This window comes from Rhincodon typus, chromosome 10 (genome assembly GCF_021869965.1).
Source record: "Rhincodon typus isolate 14 chromosome 10, sRhiTyp1.1, whole genome shotgun sequence".
Lineage (NCBI taxonomy): Eukaryota > Metazoa > Chordata > Chondrichthyes > Orectolobiformes > Rhincodontidae > Rhincodon > Rhincodon typus.
The window spans coordinates 13,222,968-13,249,942 of NC_063341.1; the positions used below are offsets into that span (position 1 = coordinate 13,222,968).

The 26,975-nt window shown below is 41.5% G+C and overlaps 1 protein-coding gene across 3 annotated transcripts; it reads right to left on the reverse strand.

The window, feature by feature from the left end:
- Nucleotides 1-26,962, reverse strand: mettl13 (methyltransferase 13, eEF1A lysine and N-terminal methyltransferase). 3 transcript variants are annotated; one of them, XM_020518986.2, is made up of 9 exons: nucleotides 26,583-26,962; nucleotides 23,235-23,395; nucleotides 20,812-21,562; nucleotides 18,890-19,089; nucleotides 15,870-16,065; nucleotides 13,315-13,494; nucleotides 8,796-9,008; nucleotides 5,128-5,259; nucleotides 1-2,436 (listed from the first exon to the last, which is right to left on the reverse strand). In XM_020518986.2, the coding sequence occupies exons 2-9, from the start codon at nucleotides 23,385-23,387 to the stop codon at nucleotides 2,162-2,164; spliced, it is 2,100 nt and encodes a 699-aa protein (XP_020374575.1). In that variant the 5' UTR covers nucleotides 23,388-23,395; nucleotides 26,583-26,962; the 3' UTR covers nucleotides 1-2,161. The 3 variants fall into 3 exon arrangements, with proteins under 3 accessions (XP_020374575.1, XP_048458333.1, XP_048458334.1); XM_048602376.1 differs by having other exon boundaries at nucleotides 51-2,436; nucleotides 26,685-26,962; XM_048602377.1 differs by lacking the exon at nucleotides 1-2,436 and having other exon boundaries at nucleotides 5,136-5,259; nucleotides 8,845-9,008.
- Between the last annotated feature and the right edge of the window lie 13 nt (nucleotides 26,963-26,975).

Below are 26,975 nucleotides of genomic sequence, written 5' to 3' on the forward strand. Positions count from 1 at the left end.
TTACTAAAAACGAACGGAAAACTTTTATTTTGTTCTTTCCAAGAAGGGATTGAAGCTAACTTGTATTACAGGTGACCTACGAGAACCATTAATGTAATTAATTTTAGTGATTTAATGATTTGTCCCCAGCATTGATTGATTAACAGTATAGTAAGACAGTCAATTAATCAGCTTTTCAGATGGGTGGCAAAACCAAACATTATTATAGCCAACTAATTTAACAAGAGAGTGCACCAGTAAGGTACATTATTGTGGAAATAAAAATCTTATACAGAGGCATACATATTGATCCATAGGTGGATGCAGTCACCCTCAGCCACTTCCTGTGCATCTCAAAAGATTCACTCAAAGCTTAGTCAACCTATCACAGGAAAGATTTCATTATATTAACAAAAACTCACAATTTTAAACAATCTTCTCATTAGTATCAGAATGCTTACACACTGTTACACAAGAAAATAATAGGCTTCTGCACAAATTGCATACTTTCACTGTCACAAGTAGAGGGAACAAAATAAATTAAAATCAGTTCCTCCTAAAACAAAAAGTTGTCACTTGTGGTACAACTGGAAAAATTTAAACATGTCATATTACTAAAGATAATAAATTAACTGAAAATCCTAGAGAGACTATTGAAACTAACTTACAGTTAAAACAAAAGCAAATTACACATTTACCAAGCTTTGTGAATTACAATGGGTTGGGAAAATAACCAGAGCCCCATCATCACACTGTGCTGGGGTGTATCAGAAATACATAAAATTTGTCACATAAACCATAATACTCGTAAATAAAAGGTTGAAAAAAGTTGATAAATTAGTAAATTGTACTAATTTCACTTAGTATTTTAAATATACAAAAACATTTATAGTACACAGATAGGTCGTAAAACAGGATTTATTTTATGATAGCCACTTGGAGACATTTGTACTGTACTAGCCATCCATAGAACAAAGATCAGATAATTTTGGGCCAACGGGCAGTGAAATGGCAGTTGGAGTTTAAATACATAGGTATATGTGAGGTGTTGCATTTTGGTAAGGCAAATCAATGCAGAACTCGTACAGTTAATGGTCAGGTCCTGGGGAGTGCAGGTTAATAACTCCTTGAAAGTGAAGTCCCAGGGAGACAGGATAGTACAGAAGGCATTTGGAAGGTTTGTCTTTATTGAGTATAGTGCATTGAATATCGGAGTTAGGAGGTCATGTTGCAGCTGGACAGGAAAGTGATTGAGCTGCTTTTTGAATACCGAGTTCAGTTCTGGTCTCACTGCTATGGGATGCTGTTAAACTTGAAAGGATGCAGGAAAGATTTACAAGGATGGTGCCAGGTTTGGAGACTTTGAGCTATAGGGAGCGGCTGAATAGACTGGGGCTATTTTCCTTTCAGTGTGAGAGGCTGAGGGGTGACCTTACAGAGGTTTATAAAATATTGAGGGGCATGGATAGGGTGAATAGACAAGCTTTTTCCCAGGGCAGGGGAGTCCAAACTAGAGGGCACGGTTTTAAGGTGAGAGGGGAAAGATTTAAAAAGGGACCTAAGGGGCAATTCTTTCATGCAGAGGGTGGTGCACGTATGGAACAAGCTGCCAGAGGAAGTGGTGGAGGCTGGTACAAATACAAAATGTAAAAGGCATTTGGATGAGTACATGAATAGGAAGAGTTTAAAGGGATATGGGCCAAATGCTGGCAAATGGGACGAGATTAATTTAGGATACCGGTCAGCCCGGACAAGTTTGACTGAAACGTCTGTTTTCCTTCTGTACAATTCCATGACTGTATAATTGAGCATTGAATGTGGACTTCATGACCTGAATGGCTCAGTGGGTACATGGTACCATTTGAAAAGCCCCTGTATTAGATAGATAGGCTTTTTTTTTTAAAGAAACTAATTGCTTAATGTACTATACAAAAGAAATTCTGAAAGAAAACCTTTTTTTCTTAATTGCTGACTTTAAAAACAATTTTTCAACTATCTTGGTTCAAAATATCCTGATAACCTTTCTCTTCCTGAAATAATATGGTAAGGCACACCATTTTGTATTGTTGAGTACATCATGAACATTTCAGAGATACATAATATTCTTATTGAATGGCAACAGTCACTGCAAATAATAAACAGAAATATCATACAAGTAACTAGTCCAGGAGTATAGGAATCTTCACACAATTTTAACTGTCTTCAACATTTCTGCAAGATTATATGATGGATCCCAATGTCTGCCAGGTTTCTTCAAAGTATTTTCCAGCATCTGACCTGCCTCAAGAAGGTCTTTTGATCCGACCTTATGTTCCACGGACAACTGGCAGTACAAAATTTCATTTACCTCACCCTCAATTTTCTGGAGATAAACAAGAGGAAATACGCCTTTGATCACTGCCATTACCTTCTCTTTCAGAACATGGTCCCTGCAGACAAGATTCAGAATGAAGAGTCCTGCAACATTGAGAATGAAGGCCCGTTAAATATTAAATATGCATTCTATGCAAGTTATATCTCTTGTTCTCAAATCAGTTATGGTGATAAATTAACATTCATATTGAGAAGACACTATTCCAATTTTGATACAGCACATACTTTCATGGAAATAATGTAAGAAGCATTGGCTGAATGCAGAATGTTTTTCCTCACTTCAGCCTTGCTTCCTTTTCAGATCACTTTAATCTGTCATGTTTGTGGTACATAGGAGCTCATGGATAACTTTGTGATACAGGGCAGAAGTGTCTACATTGAATGTTTGTGGCTTAAGGAACTTTGACTCCACATCATTCACCTGCAGACTCTGCTACAGATTTTAAAATATATCTGAACTCTTTTCATGATAATAGTGGTAAATGCAGGTACAGTTACAACATTTAAAAGACATTTGTACAGGTACATTAATAGCAAAGGCGTAGAGGGATGAGCCAAATGCAGGCAAGTGGGACTAGTCTAGTTTCAGAAAATTGGTCAGCATGGACAAGTTGGACCGAAAGGTCTAGTTCCGTGCTGTATGACTCTAAGGTTCGTTTTGAAAAAGCTCCCAAGCTGATCCTTACAGTGGGCTACAAATTCCTTACCTAAACACATAAAATACAGTTTCTTCCTGTCTCCTCAAATTACCTTGTGGAAAGCAGAACCCACTTAGACAAAAGAGTGAGTTTTGATAAGTTCTTGAATCAGGACAGGGGGTGTGAAGAGGCAGAGAAATTTAAGGATGGAATGCTAGAGTGTAAGGTCCATGTGTGTGAAGGCATCATTTCCAATGGTTGGTGATCTACAAGAGGCCAGATATTCAAAACATTGGAGGGTTTGGTGAGGGATGAAGGGGGTGAGCAGTCATTGAGGCACAGAACTGGAGATGGTTAGAGATTGGGCAGGGATTTAAACCAAACTGAGGAGAATTTTAAATATGACCCTCTGGGTGATTGGAAGCCAGTGTCAGGATACAAAATAGTGGCAAGATATTGTAGCAGGAATCAAAGGTTGGCCATTGTTTCTTTAAGAGAAACTGCAACTCATGCAGATTTGGCCATTGGACAAACAAACACTGAACACTGAAATAATGTAGAGGTTGTAGGTGGGGGGGGGATGAGAAAGGTGGGGGCGGGGGCGTGCGGGTGGTGGTGCCTGACCCCATGCCTGCAGATAATGCTATTATGGGGCACCATATAGGTGAGAAAGAGGTTGGAAGATTGGATTTGGGACAAGCCAATAGAGACTGCGGCATCAAAGTGGTTTTGAGATACACACAGTCATTGCTGCTCTGTGTGCAAGATGTTAAAAACGGCAATTAAATAAACAGGCAGATAATGTTTAATGCATACTGTTTAGTGTGGCAATTGTTAGCCAGAACACACTTGCTTTTCTTTGTTTAGTACCAAGGGATTTTGTACATTTAAGTGTCTTATTTGAAAGCTAAGCGTCATGTGAAAATCCACACTTCAGTCAATGTAGACCTCCTTCAGTTGTACTCAAGTGTCAATCACATCCTGGAACAGGACTTGAACACACCATCTGTTTATTCAGAGATTAGTGCGCTCCTACTGAGACAAAGTTGGTTCAAACAAACACAACATTTTTGACTTGCTATGTAAAAACCTGAGCAGGTGTGTTGGATGTTCTGAGAGGACATAGAAACATAGAAAATACATGCAGTAAGTCATTTGGCTCTTAGAGTCTGCATTACCACTCAATACAATCATGGCTGATCATGTAATATTAGTATTCCATTCCCACCCTCTCCTCATATCCCTTGATCCCTTTATCCGCATGGGCAACGTCTAGCTTCATCTTGAATGTATCAATTGAAATGGCCCCAAGTTTCTTGTGGGAGAAAATTTGACAGGTTCACAACTCAGTGAAGAAATTCTTCCTCATCTCAGTCCTGAATGGCTTACCCCTTATTCTTAGACTGTCACCTCTTGTTCTGGATTTCCCCAACATTGGAAACGTTCTTCCCACATCTAACCTGTCCTGTCCCATCAGGATTTTATACATTCTTATGAGATCTCCCCATATTATTCTAAATTCCATCCTAATAAGCAAAATAATGGAAACAGCAGAAAATTGCCCTGCTCCTCAAAAACAAAGCAACAAAACTTCGCACTAGTACAGGAGTTTCATGAATAAATCAATATAGGAAAACTGCTGGGATTAAGTTTTAGTGGGCACTGCATTACTTGTTTTCTGGCATGCTGCTTAAATACTTTAATGGGAAGTGGACATCAATGGCAAGGCCAATTGCTCTTGAGCTTGAATGGTTTTCTTGCCTATTTCAGGGGGCAGTTAACAGCCAATAACATTGCTTTGGCTCTGGCATCACAGATAGACCAGACTAGCAAAGGATGGTGGATTTCATCCCTAAAGGACATTATTGAACTAGATGTGTTTTTACAACAATGATAGTTGTGTTGGTCACTATTACCTTTGTACTCCAGATTTATGAATTGAATTTAAATTCTGTCAGCTGTTGTAATGGGATTTGAACTCATACAGATCATTAGCCTGTGTCCTTGTATTATTGTTGGAGCAAAATTATCACAATTGCCATGGTGTTCCCGCCACAAATATATAAGGTATACTTGTCACACAAATACTGTAAACCTGTGCTTCAATCAAAGTTCTTTGAAGGTATAGGTCAATCACCTTGGTGTGCTAGAAGGTTTCGTACTTTCTGTAGAAATGCATCCTCTACAAATGCTAGAGGAGGACAGCTCATTCCCAGAGTGGTGTCTTTGCTATCAACATCAAACATAATAACATCATAGGAGACTTTCCCTGTGGCAACAAAAGAAACACATTTAGTTTTCATTCACCTTTTCTTTTATATGAACCTGTTAACAGTGGATGCAGGATTGGGATTAATGGAAAACAGTAAGTACACAAACATCTATCAGAAAAATCAGAACTTCTGGCTTTAATTCAAAGTTCCCAAAGTTTAAAAAGACTTTAGAGGCAATGATACCAGTAAATATAAAATTAAAGAGATCAAGTGCCGTTGCAAATTATTGTAAATGATAACTTCGAAAATATAACACAATCAAAATACAACAGATTAAAATTTCAATCCCCCTCAACTGATTTAACCACTTGTGGGTTATTTCTGGAGTATATTTTTGGTCCGGAACGATGAAGCAGAGGAAGAGAAAACTACAATAATTACTCACATTTGCTATTGGTGAAAACATACGACAGAACTAAGCTAGTGATGCCCTAGATTTGCTAATGCAGTAGACATAAGAAAGTCCCACTTGGTGCAGCTTGTCAGCTCAGAATGTGGATTAAAACACAAATGGAACAATGGGGTTTGGAGGTCAGAAACTAGCTATTGTTTCCATCCCCTCACTTAGAAAAATATGAAATACAATATGAAAGGAATAGATGGAACAAAGGACACTTAGTTAAATCAATACATTCTACACTCAGTGGCAAATGAAGCAATCTCCACAGATAGCGAAACAGATTTGCTTGACATTGAAATGCAGGTGAAGATGTAGCTGACATTGTGTGATACACCCCATTCCTTGTAAATATCTTTCATCAGTGTTAAAATTGACATGACCATATGAAATAGGAGCCTGCTCTGCCACTCCATCAGATCACCGTTCCAGATTTCATATTGCCATCTATCCCAGTAACCCTTAATTTCCCACCTAACCACAATCTATTCACCTCTGTCTTAAAAATACTTGGTGACCCAACTTTCACTGCCTTCTGGGTCAAGGAGTTCCAAAAATCACATAACCCTTAGGTTATAAAGATTCTCACCCTGTCCTTAAAAGGGATACTCCCAATTTTTATAACCGTGTGCCTAATTTTGGACTGAAACACAAGATAAAATATCCTTTCCATGTCTATCTTGTCAAAACCATTCAGAATTTGTAACTTCTTCCCAACAAGCCCAGCTTCTCCAACCTCCCCTCATAAGACAACCAACTCCGTCTGGGTATCAACCAGTAAACTTCTTCTGCACTGCTTCCAAAGCATATAGATCCTACTTTAAAAGCAGAGTCCAAACCTACACACAGCATTAGAGGCGTGGTTTCATCAAAGCCCTGAAAATTGAACATAACCTTACTTTGAAAAGATAGCATTTCATTAACCTTCTTGATTACATGCTGTACCTGAATACTAACTTGTTATGTTCTGTTCAAGTAATACTTTGCTTTTTCAACCTGCCTGCCAATGTGAACAACTTCACATTTTCCCACATTATACTCTGCCTGCTAGATTTCTGCCCACTCAATCAATCAATCTATCTTTGCCCATCAGCAACTTCCTTACGTCTTCCTCACAACATACTTTCCTATTTGTCTTTTTGTAGTCTGCAAATTTAGCTACCATGTCTTTGTTCCTTTCATCTAAGTCACTGATGTAATTTGTAAAATGATGAGACCCAGCACAGATCCCTGTAGAGCTTCAACAACCCCATTCTGCCAATCAGACAAAGACCTATTTATGCATATTCTGTTTTCTGACAGCCAGCCAACCTTCAATCCATGCAATTATCCCCACAGCATGAGCTTTTATTTTCTGTAATAACTTTTGATGTAGCACTCTATCAAACGCCTATGGAGGTCCCAGTACGGTATGTCCACGGCTCCGGTTTATCCACAGTGCAGGTTACTCCTTCAAAGAAATCCAATAAATCAGTTGGACATGATTTCCCTTTGACAAAACCATGCTCACTCTTCCCAATTACATTTCTCTAAGTGCACAGCTATAATCTCATTAATGATGAATTCCAGCACCTTCGCTATGATAGATGTCCATCTAACTGGCAGTTCCTTGTTTGCTGCCTCCTTCTATTCCCGAATAGAGGGGTTATTTTAGCTATTTTCCAGTCGGCTGGAACCTTTTTAAGATTCCTAAGTGATTGGACAGGGTCAGCGCAGAGACATTGTTTCACCCTTCTGGGACAGTGTAGGATCCAAGGACATAATCTCATTGTAAAGGGTTAAAGAGACAAGGAGAATCTCTTTCTCTCAGATGGTAATGACAGTACAATTCTTTACCACAAAGGGCTGTTGAAGCTGGGTTGTTAAGACCACTTGACAAAGGGGCAGCGCTTCAAAAGCTTGTAATTTAAAATAAACCTGCTGGACTATAACCTGGTGTCGTGTGATGTCTGACCTTGTTCACCCCAGTCCAACACCGGCACCTCCACATAAAGCATATTAGAGGCTGAGATGGAGAGATTTCTAATCTGTAGTGGAGTGAAGGGTTGATGGGGAAAGGGCAGGAAAGTGGAGTTGAGGATTAACAAATCAGCCAGAATCACAGTGAATGGTGGAGCAGACTCGATTGGCTGAATGGCCGACTGTTGCTCGTACATCTTACAGTCTTTCCCAAATCTAGGGAAATTTAGAAAATTAACACCAACGCATTCACTACTTCCTTAGCAACCTCTTTTGAGACCAGAGGATGAAGTCCATTTAAACCTGGAGACTGCATTATCTGTTCACTAATCTTCAAAAAAGTAAAATGACATGGACTTGAAAAAACAAAAGACAAACTGAATGAATCACATTGCAAGTGGTGTAAAGCTGAACAAAATAAAATGGATTCCAGAAAGTGAGAAAGTAAAAAAATTATTCTGTTCCTGGGACACTTTCCCGGGTCAGTTTGTAAGGTTGACAATAAATGCAGATGGGTTTAGATACAAATGGTGAATGCTAACGCAAATGTCCAATCTGGAGCTGGGTGGATGGGGTGGGGGTGGTTGTTTGTCAGGCATTGTTGAAGATTAGGAACCGTGCACGGAATTCAGAAAATGTCTTCAGCAATTAATTCAACTCTATGATCTCAAGGATAATAAAATTGCAAAAAAAAGAGGAGAAATTTCTTCATTCAGAGAGTGGTGAATCTTTGGAATTCTCTACCCGAGAAGGCTATGGAGATTCAATAATTGAGCAGGTTCAAGAGAGGAAATCGATATGATACTGGAGACAACTGCCATGAAGGGATACAGAGATTGCCATTTTCCTGCACTTTGAGGAGAAGATCAGCCATTATCTGGAAAGGCAGGGCAGACTCGATTGGTTGAATGGCCTACTCTTGTTTCTCTGTTCCGAGAAAAAACCTCATGTGATATTAAAGGATGCCATGTCAATCTCTAGCATAATTTAAATTCTTGCTAGTCATGAAAATTGCGCGCGCGTGCGTGGGGGGTGTATATGTTTTTTTAAGAATGGCTACTGAACAAATTTGGGCGATTGTAGACTCATTAGCATGGAAGAAAGGAGGAGGAAGATTAATTCGGGAAGCACAGTGCACTGCAGTACAAATGTTGATCTGCTGGTAGGATTCCTTACCGCCATCTGCAACCGAATGAATATAGCTCAAGCCATCTGCCAGAATCACCTTCATTCGATCATCTTGAGAAAACTCAAACCATGTGGTTGCCACCTCCAACACCATGGGGTCAATTTCAATGGTGTCAACGGTCGATTGGGAGAAATAGTCATGGATAAATGACGGAAGGCTGCCACCACCAAGGCCAACCACGAGCAGAGAAAAGGGAGTGTCTAAAGGGCAAACAAAAAAAAACGAAAGCTGGTCACCCGAGCAAACAATTCTGTGTGCAATCAAGATGTCACTATTCAAAAAGAGTGACAATCTCAGAATGCTGCTTGAATCGCTTCTTCCTAAAGACCTGCAAAGAAAATTGCAGCTAAATAAATTTCCATTATAATATTTACTGTATCAGCAGTCATGTTCAGGGATAAAACATTTAGGCTTATATCTCAGGATATTATAATAATTGAATTATACATGAGCAACGGCATGCAACAGATGCTCAACCCTGCAGTTTGAGAGGGAGAAGCTGGAATCAGATGTAACGGTGTTAGAATTGTGTAAAAGTAACTACAAAAACCATGAGGGAGGAGCTGGACAGAGTTGATTGGAAGGGGAGCCTAGCAGGGAAGGTGATGGAGCAGCAATGGCAGGGGTTTCTGGGGGTAATTCCAAAGACACAGCCCAAATTTGTCCCAAGAAACAAGAAACATACTAAGGGGAGGACAAGGTAACCATGGTTGACAAGGGAAGCCAGGGAAGCATAAAAGCAAAAGCATACAATGTGGTGAAGGTTAGTGGGAAGCCAGAGAATCGAGAAGCCTTTGAAAGCCGGCAGAGGATAAGTAAAAAAGCAATAAGGAGGGAGATGATGAAATTTGAGGCTAAGTTAGCTAGCAGTATAAAAGAAGATTTCAAGCATTTTCGTATATACAAAAGGTACAAGGGAGACAAGAGGGGACATTGGAAAACTGGAAGGTGAAGCTAGAGAAGTAGTAAGTAGTAGGAGAACAACAAAATGGCGAAGAAACTTAATAGTTAGCTTGCATCAATTTTCATGCTGGAACACACCAACAACACACCAGAACTTCAAGACAGTCAGGAGTCAGAGGCGAATGCAGCAGCTATCACTAAGGAGAAGGCGCTGGCGAAGCGGAAGGATCTGAAGATAGATAGATTCACATTATACATTAATGATCTGGATGAAGGAACCGAGGACATTGTTACTCAGTTTGCAGATGACAAAGATAGGTGGAGGGACAGGTTAGCGTTGAGGAAGCCGGATGCTGCAGAAAGACTTTGACGGGCTAGGGGAGTGAGCAAAGAAATGGCAGATTGAATACAATGTGGGAAAGTGCAAGGTTATGTACTTTGGTAAGAAGTCCAGAGGTGTAGACTATTTCCTAAATGGGGAATGACTTCAAAAGCACAAAGGGACTTAGGAGTCATTGTTCAATATTCTCAAGGTTACCATGCAGGTTCAATTAGCAGTTAGGAAGGGAAATGCAATGTGAACGTGCTTTACAAGAGGGCTAGAATATAAGAACAGAGATGTACTGCTGAGGCTCTAATCAGACTGCATTTGGAATATTGAGAGCAGTTTTGGGCCCTGTATCCAAGGAAGAACGTGTTGGCCTTGGAGTGGGTCCAGAGAAGGTTCAGAAGACTAATCCTGGGAATGAAGGACTTGTCATACAGGAACAGCTGAGGACTCTGGGTCCGTACTCTATGGAATTTAGAAGGCTAATGGGGGATCTCATTAAAATTTATAGAATAATGGGATACCTGGTTAGATGCTGGATGTCGAGGGCATTCACCAGTAATACAGACTAGGACCCGAGGGGACAGCCTCAGAGCGAGTGGACAACTCTTTGGAACTGAGATGAGGAGGAATTTCTTCAGCCAGAGGGTGGTGAGTCTGTGGAACTGATTGCTGCAGATGGCTGTGTATTTAAGATAGATAGGTTCTTGTTTTTTTTTCTTTATTCGTTAATGGGATGAGGACGTTGCTGACTAGGCAGCATTTATTGCCCACCCCAAATTGCCCAGAGGGCAGTTCAGAGTCAACCACATTGCTGTGGGTCTGAAGTCACACTAGACCAGGTAAGGATGGCAGTTTCCTTCCCTAAAAGGACATTAGTGAACCAGATGGGCTTTTCCCAACAAGCGACCATGGATTTATGGTCATCAGTAGACTCTCCATTCCAGATAATTTTATTGAATTCAAATTTCACCATCTGCCGTGGTGGGATTCAAACCCGGATCCCCAGAACATTAACTGGGTCTCTGTATTAACAGTCCAGCGATAATACCACTAGGCCATTGCCTCCCCCAGAGTTAGTAAGGTGATTAAGGGGGACAGGGAAAATGGGGTTGTAAAATGTATCAGCCATGATCAAATGACAGAGTAGATTTGATGGGCCATATGGCCTAATTTTGCTTCTATAACTTATGGTGTTATGATCAAGTTGCTACTACTCATTCAATCTGCCAACAAACTTGTGAGAAGATCTGTGAAATGTCACCAAAAATGGAAATTGCACTTTTGATGTGCATTTTATTCTTCGACGCATGCACGCTGGGTACCACTGTAGCTGCTTGAATTCAGATGATCGAAATGGCTTCTCTCAGAAATGAAATAAGGAAAATAATGAGTCAGAATTAGGATGGGAATAGTCAAAATACTGGAAACAATACTATTTGGGGTCTTCCCACCCCCGAAACAGAGGAGTGAGAAAGAGAGAGGTTGAGGACCTACTAAGGAAATTTTGGGATATTGAAAGCTTTGCTACAACATAAGACAAAATGCACAAAATGTCAGTGAAATGGAATATGACAAATGGGTGATATGAAAATGCAGAAAACTTCCAACGTAGAATGGACTGGCCAAGATGTGTGGAAGTAAACCCCAACTTATTATGGAATGAGATGCATGCAGTATAGGCAAGGTGAATATTATACAGAAATAAGGTTGAAGGTGAGCAGCTGAATACACCTATAACAAGTCTCAAGAACGTTAACACCGTTCAAGTCATTGCAATTTTCTTGATTGATCTCCCACGCCGCTAAAATTGGTATGCATCCCCATTACCACTGGGGTGTTGTAGCTGCACGACACACAACATACAGAATATATGACAATAACCCACCATGGTGACTTCAGTAGTGCCTCGCTTCTGTGAATGCTGTCACTGAGAAGGTTAATATTGCAGGAACAACATCACTTCAAGTTACACATCATCCCAACCACTGACATCGTTAGAATTGGAGAATTCCCTACATAGCATTATCACAAACATACTGTTATTGATGCTATGAATGTCCAAGGTAGTTTAGCAGCACTTCCACCACCTCAGGACAACCAGGGATTGGTTTCATGGACCTTAGCAACATCACCCACATTCTGGGAACCTATTCCTTCCAATTAATATTACTTTATTTCAACTGTGTATGCAATAAGACATCTAGTCATTTTTGGTGATGGGTTACTAATCCAGTCACAGTTACTACGCCACTGAACATGAAGGGAAAAGCAGCAGTTTGTTTTGGATAATGGTGAAAGAAGATTCCATCCTATCTACAACCAATGTCATTGCAACAATTCAATACCAAATAATATTCAGCAATGCCACTCGAGTTTTATCTTCCCTCTTTTGATGTCAAAGCAAAATACTCACACAGACTCTTCGCTTCTCTGCAATTTAAAGTTACACCCTAAGTGAAGGTATTTCAGAACATTACCTCACCATATTCATAAAAGATAATAATTTTCCCAAGAAAAAAGGCCATTTTGCAAATTAACAACCTTGTGATACAATCAATAGAATGTTTAAACATCAATGCAATTCCTCAGCAAAATGGAAAATCTTCATGTTCATTTCTTTAACTAATATTCATCTTCCCACTTCCCTCCCTTGGGGGAAAAATAATTCTCAAGGAATCAGTTTTCAGACTTAAAATCTGGCTGATAAATGGGGAAGATGAAATGTCAGTCACTTTCTCACATGAAGATACTGGCCTCTCAAATAAGTTTCTTCTTGCCCTTTGAAGAATCAACAATTCAAAATCCCCCAAATGTTAAGATAAACACGTAAAAGCAAACACCTCACATATTTATCGAAAAACATTATTGCTACCAAGTAAGGTTGCAGTTGGCCTTCACCCCTGTGCTCATTAACCTGCATTGGCTCAATTTTAAAATCCTCATTTTCGTGTTTGAAGTCTCCTATATCCTCATTCCTTCCCATCTCTAAACGCCTACAGCCCGACCACCATCCAAGAACTTTGCATTTCTTTATCGCTGGCCTCTTGTCCTAGCCTGGGCCCCATTCGTCACCTCCACCCCTATAATTTCTCTCAACTAGTAGCAGCAATTCCTTCGACAGATAGTTCTAGGCACTGGAATTCCCTTCCTTAAATTCTGCACCTCTATGGCCCCTCCGTTTTATCTATGTGAACTGCATTTCCTACATTTCAAGTGTTATGTCAATGAAAGTTGTTGCATATTCTACAACATCTTTTATGTTTGCTCCTCACCTGCAAGTAAACCACTTCTTTTACTGAGGAGAACCAAGCCAGCTATCATAGCTCGATGATGATCACAGCACAGGTAGCTTTTGTCAACAGTCTGGCCAGATTTGGGATTTGAAGTCTTCTCAGCATCTGAGCATGGCCTTCCCCTCCTCTTGTCTTTCTTTTTCTTTTTCTGCGATGAAACTATTGTGGGGTAAAAAGAAACAAATGAAAATTTTCGGAAAACGCAACCATACACAAGGTTCGGCTTGTGGGTCAATATTTACTATCGTATAGTGAAAGTGTGCATGTGTGTGCGCGCACCTGATGTATTGACACATCGACATGTTGGGCTGCTAAGAGGAAATGACAGCCTGGCACCAGAGAATAGCGACGTCCATCCCAAGTACATGACCACCCATCGGGGAAAGATTCACCCTTTTTAGTCAAAGAAAAGTTCACAAACTGGGAGGAGTTCAAAATTGGAAAACATTTGTGAAACACTCTCCAACCCACTAACCATTATAGCAAAAAGAATCCACTGACAATAGTGAAGCCAAATTGTTAGACAGGACGCCATTAATCTGTGGTCTAATCAAGGTAATTTTACCAATAAAGGTGCAAGGGTATTATTTTTGGGGGAAGAGGGTATTTTTGCATACACGTATTACACAGGCATTAATGGATCCTCTATCTGCTTTTCCCCATGTCACATGGGCATCACCACAATGCCGGTTGATCATCTATATCAACACTAATTTTTGGATTTGGCAGGTGGCCTTTCCTGCCACTCGCCTTCCCAATTTCTCCACGCCAAGGACTGGCTCTGTACACTGGCAATTGTATTCTTCTGTAGCAGGCCCACAACCCCAGGACCTTCTGGCTCAAAGACAGGAGGCTTCCCACTTAGCCACCCCAACTCGTATGAAACAGATACTGCTAGATCTAAAAAAAATGTTTTCCCTCTTGAACACCAACTAGCCACCAAGAGACACGACCAATTCTCATTGATCTCAATACACACGGACAAAGGAGGGCATGAATTCAACTGGGACAACGCATCCATAATAGCATGAGCCAACAGAGACATGCCAGGGAATTCCTGGAGGGCTGGCATTCCAGCTGGAACTCCACAAACAAACACATTGAACTGGACCTGATATACCAACCACTGAAAAACAGAACTGGAAGTGATGCCAACCACCACAGCAAACCGAGGCATATAAATAACAACCGGGACAGAACACCAACACTTCATTGGAGACGCGCTGACAATGTTACCTAGCAGGGTGACGAAACGTCTGCAACCAAACACACTGGCTCGGCAAGTCTACAACCTCATGGTCTATTAGTTAGCCAAATCTTTATCCATGATAATACACTACCCCAAACACCATGTGCTTTGAGCTAATGAAGTGTGGTCCCTTATTAAATGCCTTTTGAAAATCCAAATACATCATGTCTACCCTATTCCCTTTTATCTCCCTTGCTTGTTACCTTATAGAATCCCTACAGTGTGGAAACAGGCCCTTCGGCCCAACAAGTCCACACCGACCCTCAGAGCATCCCACCCAGACCCAGCCCCCTAATAACCCACTTAATCTACACATCCCTCAACACTACGGGTAACTTAGCATGGCCAATCCACCTAGCGTGCACATCTTTGGACTGCGGGAGGAAACCCACGCAGATACGGGGAGAATGTGCCAGCTCTACACAGACAGTTGCCCAAGGGTGGAATCAAACCCAGGTCCCTGGCACTGAGAGGCAGCAGTGCTAAACACTGAGCCACCGTGCCGCCCACTTCCTCAAAGAACTGTAATAAGCTTGACAGGTATGATTTCCCCTCTGAAGTCAGGTTGACTCCGCTTGATATAGTGTGTGTTTCTAAACGCTCTGGTATGACACCCTTTATAATAGACTAATATTTTCCCAATAACAGACGTTAAACTAACTGGATTATAGTTAACTGTTGTAGTTCCCTTTTTGATTAAGGGGGTTTCATTAGTTTTCCAATCTTCTGGGATTTTTTTGCTTTCTTGGAAGATTATTACGAGTGCATTCCCTACATCTCCTGATACATCCTTTAATTTCATAGGATGAAATCCATCAGATTCAAGGGACTTATTGGCTTTTGGCCCCTTTAGCTTCACTAATACTTCTTCTCTTGTGAAAATTAGTGTTTATTTCCTTCCATTATCTCCTGGCTTATTCACTGTCCTACAAAACAGCTATCATTAAGGGGCTAACAGACTCCACCCACTGGTATCTTCTTCCCCGTGTTATTTCTTACCTCCACCCATATGGATTCGATATCATCCGATCCAAGATCATTTCCTGGTAATGTGCTAATTCCATCTTATTCTAGCAATATCGCACCACCCTTTCCTTCCTGCCTATCCTCTTGGAAAGTCACGTACCCCTGAACATGTAGTTCCTAGCTTTGATCCACTTGTAATGTCTCCATAAGTGCTATAAGATCATTTACATTAACATTTATTTGTGCCATGAATTCATTTTTTTTTCCTCATATAAAACATGTGTTTGAGTGAAAGCACAGATAAACTTTCAAGCAATACCTGACTTTGAGATGTTGTGCAATAGTTTAGCCTCTGACTGCACCACATTGATGTTACTGAGGAATACGAGATGCCGGAAATAGTTGCCATCTTCGCCTTTGATGTCTTCGATGATATATTCTCCACTCATATCACTTGTACCACGATGCTGGACAGTACGAATCCCTATATCTCCCCCAACCGAAAGAAATGGCACCTGTACAAAAACAGAGTCAATTCTGTTCAAGGGAAATGGTAACTGTTCAAGCTGCTCATTCTCCAACGGAGAAATGCAAACCCACTGCCACATTCAAGGAACATTCACTGTGTCGGATAGAAATGGCAAAGTGAAAGAAAGTGTGATCCATCAGTTTGTTAAATTGCAATAATTATTTCCAAACCATAAAGGATAATTTGAGACAGGACATCTGAAAATGTCTCAAACAAATCTTCTAAACAGAAGCACAATGATTACACACAGCAGGTCTCTAGCACTTTTTACAATGACAATTTATATTTCTATCGAAGCCATAATGTAATGAAGCATCCAAAGAGTTTCAGAGGAGCATTTCACTGGGCAGTTACAGAGTTATTATAATCAAAAGCTTGGTCAGAGGCATGTTTTAAGGAGTGTCTTAAAGGAGGGAAGCAAGGGGTCAGCCATGGTTCAGTTGACAGGAAACCTACCTCTGAGTTACAACATTGTGGGTTTAAGCCCATTGCAGGACTGGAGCACAGAAATCAAGACTAATATTCCAGTTCAAGACTGAGCATTGCACCATCATCTTACAGATGAGGCATTAAACCAAGGCCTCTTCTGTGTCCTTGGGTATATGTTAACGATTCCATGTCACTATTTCAAAGAGCAGAGGAAATATCCCTTGGTGTCCAAGTCAACATTTACCATGTGTACTCTTGTAAGAGTAAATATTGACCACAGTTTTTCAAAAATTAAACCAATTGCGATTATTATTAACCAATAACTGCACAGCTTGGGCCATTGCAGCCATAAACAATGGTGGAACAAGTGAAATCACAGGTGGACAAGCAGTCAGAATTAGAGGATCATAGATATCTGGGAGGGTCATTGGGGATGGTGAAGCCACGAACAAAAATTTTAAAATGAATGCAAGTCAACGAACAGTGATTGGGGCATGGGACTTAGTGAGAGTTAAGAATTGGATGGCCTCAAGTTTAAAGTGGGTAGAATATGGGAGACCATCCAGGTGCGTATTAAAATAGTCATCAAGAGGTAACAAAGTCATGAATGAGGCTTTCAGCAGCGGATATACTGACTTAGGGGGAAAAGAGGTCAGGTAATGATATGGAGGTGGAAATAGGCAGTCAAAATAAAAAGTCACTCAATTTCCAGGTCATCATAGTTAAAGTTAAACAAAAGTGTTAATAACAGGAACAAAAACAAAGTTGCTGGAAAAGCCCAGCAGGTCTGGCAGCATCTGCGAAGGGAAAAACAGAGTTAATGTTTCGGGTCTGGTGACCCTTCTTCAGAACTGGAAGGGTCACCAGACCCGAAATGTTAACTCCTGTTTTTCCCTTCACAGATGCTGCCACGCAGACCTGCTGGGCTTTTCTAGCAACTTTGTTTTTGTTCCTGATTTACATCATCTGCAAGTCTTTCAGTTTTTAAGGTATTAATACTCTGTTTCTGTGCAGCATGACTATTTTTTGCACACTTGGACCTTCAGCGGCATTCCTGCCAAAGGTGAGTAAACCACGACAAGGCTGTCAATTTCAGACCATTGTTGTGGCCATGGATTCCAATATTAGAGTCACACAGCTGTGCAGCACAGAAACAGACCCTTCAGTCCAACCAAACATCCCAAATTAATCTAGTCTCATTTGCCAGCTTTTGGCCCAAATCACTCTAAACCTCTCCTATTCACGTATCCATCCAGATGCCTTTTAAATATTGTAATTGTACCCGCCTCTACCACTTCCTCTGGCAGCTCATTCCACACAACCACCACCATCTGCCTGAAAAAGTTGCTCCTTAGGTCCCTTTTAAATCTTCCCCCTCTCACCTTAAACCCATGCCCTCTAGTTTCGGACTCCCCTATCACCCTATCCATGCCCCAGCCTATTCAGCCTCTCCCTCTAACCCCAGCAACATCTTTGTAAATCTTTTTTGCATCCTTTCAAGTTTCACAACTGCTTTCCCATAGCAGGGGGTCCAGAACTATCAAGCATTGCTTTGACCCTACTACGGTGAAGTAACTCTCAAATCACAAAGTTAAGTTTATAACCTAGTGCTCTTTAACTACAAGTAACAATTGGATGAATGAACCACATTTAACATTAGCCACAGTTTCTGCCAAGCGGTGATAGCTGGTGTCGGACTCCCCAGTTCAGTCTCTCTCGCCCTCATGAGAGGAATATTGGCTATGATTGGGTAGAACTCCCCAACGGGAAGGAGGAAAGTAGATGAAACAAACATTCTGCTTGAATACACAGAAAAAAATTTAAAATCTGAATGCAAACATACAAACTCCAAAGTCTTTGCAAATAAATATACCTGACACATGTATCATCAGTTCAAGATCCTGAAACTCTATCTGGCCGACTGTGGAAACAGCTTCAAGACAAGGAATACAGTGGCTCAAGCTTAACTAAGGACAAGTGCTACATATCAGTGGAGCCAGTGACACCTGGAAATGTTATCAGGGAGGCGGGAAGAAAGTGAAAGATTGTAGGGGCATTGTAACTTGTAAAATTGTTACTGTCCCCAAGTTGTACAAGAGGAATAAGCGGGTAACACTTGACCTCCAAAGGCAGATATTTCATATACTGTAATGAGTATTTTCATAACATTATGAATCAAACCAAGGCAAACTAGTAAAGACGAACACACAAGTCGCTAACCATGTTTGAAATAATACATTTTTGTTGAACCTGCTCCTTCTCACCTGCAGCTACAGGCCAATGACAAGTTTAGCAATCAACAGGATCTATTTTTTGAAGATCAGTCATGGTTGCATTTTGCAGCGCACACAAAAAATATGCAGAAAAGAGCAAGCATTTACCTGTTGGTTCGGAGGAAGTCCAGGAGGAGCTAAATCCATCACCTTCCCCGACAGCTCTGACTGAATGGCTTCCATACTCTCGTAGATTTGGTCACGGTGCAACACCACGACCAACAAACGCTTGAATTCCGCACTTTTGCCCAGCTGCCTCCGGCCCTCGTCAGTTCCGAACATCCATTCCGTCTCCCTGCCCTGTGGGACTACCAAACTGCATCACGTCATTGTGAAAGTGCTTTCTACCACTTGTCCCCTGCCTGTATTGATCTCGCTCTTTCCAGGGCAACCCTTCTCCAGCCAAGTGGAAGACCCAATCGGGCCACTAGTGAACAACTGCATGAAGATGTTCTTCAACTAAGTACAGTCAATGTTTCCCCAGACTGTCTACCCTTTCTGACTATGTCATTAACTTGTAAAATTGACCGCTGAAATTTGGGACTCACTTTTGTGACCAATTTCCCACTTGTACATTTGGGCTTCCACTATTTCTTAATTGTTCCCTTTCTGGGGTGAAGGATTAAGTGGCATTGCAGGAATATCAACCTTGTCATGAAAAAAAAGAGCCCTTAAACTCTTGAAAGCCATAACCTTCTATATGAGATTGATTCTTAGTTACAGTGCAAACACAGCAATTTCTCGACACTCACAAGAAGCCAAGAGCAAGATTTAATTCTTGCAAGGTAAAGTGGCACAAATCCACCTGTAATTTGAGGCAAACTACAAGTGTTTCTCTCTCTTGCCAGAAGTTGCTCGATTTTTTTTCTTTTAAATGCACGCATAGCAGTGAGTGCCACGAATTTACTGTTGCTTTCCCAGCAAATTCTGAGCCTGAATTTTAAAGTCAGCAGCAAAGCAAGAAAATGGTTTACTAACATCTGCCTTGCGGGATTTCCACTTTCCCCAGCCACTGTTTAAACCTGGCACCAAGTCAAGGGGATGCCCTGACACACAGCATCAGTGATGCCAATATTGGGTCAATATCTGGTTTTACACACAGCAAACCAGGAAGATAATAGCACAGGGTGGCATGGTGGCTCAGCGATTAGCCTCAGTGCCAGGGACCCGGGTTCAATTCCACCCTCGGGCGACCATATGTATGGAGTTTGCACATTCTCCCCGTGTCTGTGTGGGTTTCCTCCAGGTGCTCCGGTTTCCTCCCACAGTCCAAAGATGTGCAGGTTAGGTGGATTGGCCATGCTAAACTGCCCATATAGTGTCCAGGGATGTGCGGGGTAAGTGAGTTAGCCATGGTAAATGTAAGATTACAGGGATGGTGGGGGTTGGCGGTCGGGGGGGTGGGGGGGAGGTGTCTGGGTGGGACACTCTTCAGAGGATCAGTGTGGACTCGATGGGGTGAATGGCCTGCTTCCGCCCTGTAGGGATTCTATGATTCTGTGAATATTAAAGAATAAAATTACTAAGTCCACGATAATTTAAGCTTAAAAAAAAACTTTCAGATGCTCAAATATAACGAGTGGCACGCCACAAGAAACAGTGCTGGGTCCTCAACTTCTTGGGCTCAGCTGGCTAGACAGCCAGAGTGGATCGAAAAAAGGTGCCACCAGCAAGGGATTCAATCCCAGTTCCTGCTGGGGCAGGTTGGGGACCTGCCTTCTTTCCCGACCTGTGCTGGAGATGGCAGCAAGATGGGTCAAGCCTGGCTTGAGGCAGAGAACACAAGTAGTAAAACTTCTGGACTGCCACCTTATTTGTGAATGCGAGCTCTCTCAAAGCTGTCGTCAGCTTCAGCAAAGTCATGTTGGTGGATGCTGGCAGTTTCGCTGTCACTGCCACCACAAAGTCCACCACAAAGTTTTCTCATCAAACAACTTTTAAGCGCAACCCTCGCAATTTTCCACCCAGATCAAGTTCGACAGAGGTACCCTGTCACGTGGCTCCTCCAATGCAACCAGGATTACACTCACCTATGAAAATTGCAAAGTGGTTGGTGCGAGAAGATTTCACAGAGGGCAGATCGACAACGTGAAAGGTGTAGCGAGGTTTCCCAGACACGCTGTCACAAAGAGTGAGGGTCACGCTCTCTCTGCTGCTCGAGTGCTTGGCCAAGTGGTTTCGGAGTAGTGCATACTGCTGCCTTCCCTTCACTGCTTCCAACAGTCCATCAACACTGTCCATTCGAAGTGGCTTATCCAGCTCGTTTGCACACATCTCCAGGATCTGGTGGCCAGCTCCAGGAATCTCTTTGAACTTGGTGAAGATGAAGATGAACACGGGCAGTGTGAACTGCCCGTTGGCCGTGCCCTGTTCCTCCACAGCGTGTATTCTCACTGGCCAGCCCCGCTGTGAGAAGTGGCTGACGGCTTTCTTTGCGATGTGCTCCTGGGCCAGCGAGATGCACACAAAGCGCCCGCCAACCTGCAAGACTCGCCCAATTTCCGCGAACATCCTGTCGACGTTGCGCAAAGTCTCTTCGCTCTCATCTGTCATGAGGGCGTCCAGGGTCCCCTTGTCCAGTACAACCTGAAACTGAGAGTCTCCAAACTCCATCTGCAACATGTCCATTTTCACGAAGGCCATCGCTGGTCGGCAAGTGGCATTGCGTTCCTTCATCTGGGCTATGACCACTTCACTTATGTCAATGTTTGTGATCCCCTGGTAACCTACATCATACATCTGCTCACTTAGTTCAGAGTTACCACAGCCAACAACTAGCACCTGAAGATCAAAAGGTAGAGGGAGGAGAAATACGATTACTTGTTTGAAATAAGATGTTTTGTTAATTTTGTGATTATTTGTGTAAAAAGGAAGGATAGCACTAGGGAATGGAATACAACATGGCCACTATCAGATTTGAGCAAGTTTCAGTCCCAAACAACATATCTACTTGAAACCAGGCCCTTGATCTATCAGCTAAGCACCTTCTACATCACAGGAACAAAGTCTTCCACTCTCACTCACTTACTATCCAGATCCACCTCCCTTACCCCCCACCAGACACACACAGTTCAGTTTAGGAAATCTGATGGCATGGCCTAGTTGGACTGAAGGGTCTGTTTCTGTGCTGTATGACACTAAAACCTCAAAGCCACCCCACCAATTTAAAACCACCAGCCTGTTCAAATAAAATCAGAATACTGCAAAGGCTGAAAGTCTGAAATAACGGAGGAACTCAGCAGGTATGGAGCGAGAAATAGAGTTAACGTTGAGTCCTGCATGACTCTTCTTCCGAACCATTTTGTTCTGAGGCAAACCTTGCTGCAACAGGGGATAAGGTTTCAGACCTTCTTACAGAACCAATCTTTGCATCGCCAAAATGTGAGCAACTTTACAAAACAAAGAATTCACTGCAGGCCAGGCAGCATCAGAGGAGCAGGAAAGCTGACGTTTCAAGTCGGGACCCTTCTTCAGAAATGAAGACCCTTCTGAAGAAGGGTCCAGACCCGAAACATCAGCTTTCCTGCTCCTCTGATGCTGCCTGGCCTGTGTTTATCCAGCTCCACACTATGTTATCTCAGACTCAAGCATCGGCAGTTCCTACTATCTCCAAAGAATTCACTGCATTGCCCATACGTTTCACCTTTAAAGAAGGATGCTAGGTCACATGTATGGAAATAGCTGACGAACGAAAGCAAGAACTTGCCAGAGCACCTCTAATGACCCAAAGACATCCCAAAGCATTTTGCAGCCAGGGAAGTACCTCCTGAAGTGCAGTCTGTTTTGTAATGCAGAATGCACGTGCCAATTTGCACACAGCATTATCCCACAAACTGCAATGAGACAGCTGATCAGATCATCTGTCTTAATGATATTGGTTAAGGGATAAATATTAACTAGGACGTCAAGACAACACCATGGTGTCGTTTGTGTTCATCCAAGACAGGGTCTTTGTCTCACTCAAAAGATGATAGCTCCAACTGATTAGCTACTAGATGTGTGCTCATGATCTGAAATGGGACTTATAACCTATAACTTTACTATATCTCAGGTTAGTTGATCCTTTTATGGCTGAACTGACAGAAGATGCCTATGGAAAAATAACCATTCACAATGACAGCATTTAAGTATAAACGCAGATGTTTTAATGGAGTAAGTTGAAACAGATTAGAAAACACAGACAAACAGTGCTCCACTATTGTGCAGAGCTGCCACGTTGAAAGAGTTAAAAATAAATTGACCAGCTTATTTCTAACAGGACAATGTAAAGACTTGTAGTTCTTTCAGCAGTTAGGAATTATTTTAACAACACATATAAATTAGTGGTTAAAACAAGACTGAAAATTTATTTCATTACGGCAGTTAACTTTCACCTAAAAAACAGTTATAAAGATCATTTTGCTTTAAGAAATGAAGAACTTTGTCCGAGCACAATTTTAAAAGCTTAAATTACCTTATCTTTAGGCTTGATATACTTGTGCAGCACTGCACAATGATCCACATAGGTCCCATACCACTCAAAGGTACTGGCACCCCGTTTCTTAAAGAATGTCTCCCAATATTCAGCAGAACTGAACTCTTTTGATCTCTTCGGCAGTAAATTCATTTTCAAATCTTGGTAAAGATGGAAAATGGCTTGTTAAGATTTTATAAGTTACTGTATTCAGAACCTAAAAAAGGTCCAGTCATTCACATCTCAGCAAAACAACATAAGGCAAAACAAACTAAATTTTCAAAGGTGTCAAAATGATGCTTCTAAATGAAGGTGCACTGATGTTTTCAGTAACTACACAGCCAATTAAAAACACAGCACAGCTATTGGAGATAAACATAACATTTGTTCTTAGGGGGTCTGGAGAAGTGAAATTTTGGTTACTCTGAGTTGGTTTTTAAATTAACTTCCACATTGCGCCAAGATCATCTAATGCAACAAGATTTTGGTGCTTAATTTACTGGATCTCAGCTTCCAAACAAACACACCACTGAGACTTTTCAACTCTGAATGACATATTCCACCCATCCTCACCTTAAAAACTCACACAGAAGGGGCAATATATGAAATGATTCTATGTAGTATTTCAAAAGGCAAGAGAACCGGTCTCCTCTTATAACTTGCAAATTATTGAGAGTTGATTGCCCAAGGTATGGGAAGTGCTTAATATTTGTGACATCGATAGCCATGGTGCTGGAAGTTAGCTAATGTGGTGCCATTATTTAAGAATGGTGTTAAGGAAAAGCCAGCGAACTACAGTATCGTGAGCCTGACACCAGTGGCGGGCAAGTTGTTGGAGGGGATTCTGAAGGACAGGATTTACATGTATTTGGGAAGGCAAGGACTGATTAGGGATAGTCACCATGGCTTTGAGAGTGGGAAATCGTGTCTCACTAACTTGATTGAGTTTTTTTGAAGACGTGACGAAGAGTGCTGGATATTATCTACAAGGACTTCAGTAAGGTGTTCAATAAGGTTTCGCATGGTGGACTGATTAACAAGGTTAGATCACATGGAATACAAGGAGAACTAATAATTTGGACACAAAATTGACTCGAAGGTAGGAAATAGAGGGTGGTGGTGGAGGTTTGCTTTTCGGACTGGAGACCTGTGACCAACAGTGTGCCGCAAGGATTGGTGGTGGGTCCACTGCTTTTTGTCCTTTATATAAATGATTCGGATGTGAACATAGGAGGTATGGCTAGTAAGTTTGCAGATGAAACCAAAATTGGAGGTGTAGTGGACAGCGAAGGATGTTACCTCAGAATACAAGGGGATCTTGATAAGATAAGCCAATGGGCTGACCAGTGGCAGATGGAGTTTAATTTAGATAAATATGAGGTGCTGCATTTTGGAAAGGCAAATCAGGGTAGGACTTATACACTTAATGGTAAGGTCCTGGGGAGTGATGCAGAACAAAGAGATGTTGGAGAACAGGTTCATAGCTCCTTGAAAATGAGTTACAGGTAGAGAGGATAGTGAAGACGGCATTTGGTATGCTTGCATTTATTGGTCAGTGCATTGAGTATAGGAGTCGGGAAGTCATCTTGCGCTGTACAAGACATTGGTTAGGCCACTTTTTAAACACAGATTTTGGTTTCCCTGCTATAGGAAAAATGTGAAAATTTGAAAGGGTCCAGAAATGATTTACAAGGATGTTGCCAGGTTTTCAGGGTCTGAACTATAGACAGAAGCTGAATAGGCTGGGCTTTTTACCCTGAAGCACAAGAGGCTGAGGGGTGACCTTATAGAGGTTTATAAAATCATGTGGGGCTTGGATAGGGTGAATAGCCAAGGTCTTTTTCCCAGGATAGGGGACAAGACAGGGCATAAGTTTAAGGCGAGTAGAGAAAGATTTAAAAAGGACCAAATGGGCAACTTTTTCATGCAGAAAGTGATGCTTGTATGGAATGAACTGCCAGACAAAGTGGTGAAGGCTGGTACAATTACAACATTTAAAAAGCAACTGGATGGGTATATGAATAGAAAGGGTTTAAGAGCAATATGGGCCAAATGCTGGCAAAATGGAACCAGATTAAATTTAGAATATCTGGTCGGCATTGACAAGTTAGACCAAAGGATCCGTTTCTGTGCTGTACATCTCCAAGACTATCATTCTTTAATATATTTGACACACATAGGCTATTTGACGGACCAGATCCGAGTTGACATTTAAGCTTTGTTTTGGCAACATCTGGGCACATGCTGAGTTTCATGTGCACAAATTGAAGAGATTGAGAGTGGCTTTCAAATCTGTTGCAGAATGGACAAGACTGTAGTCATCTGAACAGGACAATCAAGTACATCTATGGTTATCAGTTTAGTTCAGTCACATTTTCAAGGAGCGTGAAGAGATTTCCGGTAGTATTTAACACTCACACCAGACGGCAATTGATCTTACTGAGGTGAATAGCCACTTTCAGGTAGATTTTGAACAGTCTGGGACTATCCAAACTGCCTTGCTGACACTGGTCTAATTTTGAAAGCACCTGCTTCAGACCTCCCATTCAACACAGTTGCAGCCATATCATCAAGATGTAGCTGCAGGAGAGAGAGATGAGGTTTCTTGGACACCAGTGATGAGATGATCCAAGACTGGATCAGGGCCACTAGCTCAGTCCTCTACAAACTACAGCAGCATGTTTGACAGCAAAGACCTCAAGTCAAAAGTCATAGTACACCAGGCAGCTGTACAAGATACCACATTCCTGCACTACATTGAGATTTGTACATCAGTGACACACTCCAGATTCAATGAGAGAACAATCAAATAGACATTAGCATTCCTCTTGAAGCCAGGTCTACAAGCATTCAGACCAAACACCTACAAAATCAACTATGATGGAGTGGGCTTGTTGTCCAAGTGTCTTCACTAGTTCAACAAGTGTACTTGTACAGGGGTAAGGCAAAGTTCAAAACAGAATTAATTATAACCTAATACTTAAAATTTCCTTTTAAATTCAGGCCATCACATTGGAAACATAAAACCAGTTAAATGGTGCTATGCCGACTGGGAAGTGTTAGCATTAACCAATGTCCTACACTTTCTCCATATAACTGCTTCATTGCATTTACATCACCAATTCTAATTTTTCAAGGCTCTAATTTCACAAGCAATAATGCTGTCATCACATTCAGACCTCAAGTTTCAGTCACATAGACTAACCGATTTGATGTAAAACGAGTCCTCTATTCAAATATTTCCTTCTTAAAATAAGCAAACATCGGCACGCTTTAAAGTGTAAGGTCACGGCATTCTTTGTGAACATAAATCTCACTAGCCATGATAGGCAATATTATTTAACACACCTTATTCATCAGTCAGCTGCCTCACACAAAGCGTCCAACGGTTCTGCGAGTAAGTTAAGTCCCAAAGACGGAAAATTGCAACTAGCACAGTGTGACACTCATTTCCTTACAACGGAGACAGCACGAACTGGATACATTAGCTCCTTCTCCACAGATATCCGTCGGCCTACTGTGAGTCTTTTCGGTTGTTTTCCTGGTGTTATCACTGAACGGTTTTCTTGGTATATTTCAGAATGCGGGTGCACAAACGCAAATGCCTTTTTGTTTTGAAAGGGAGTTAGGAAGAAAAGAAATGAGGAGAGTAGCAAAAAAAAAAACAAATAAAACCCAGACACTGCTGGAGAAGAGTTGCTCTCCTCTTAATGCACCATGTGCCTTGTCTATTCATCCCTT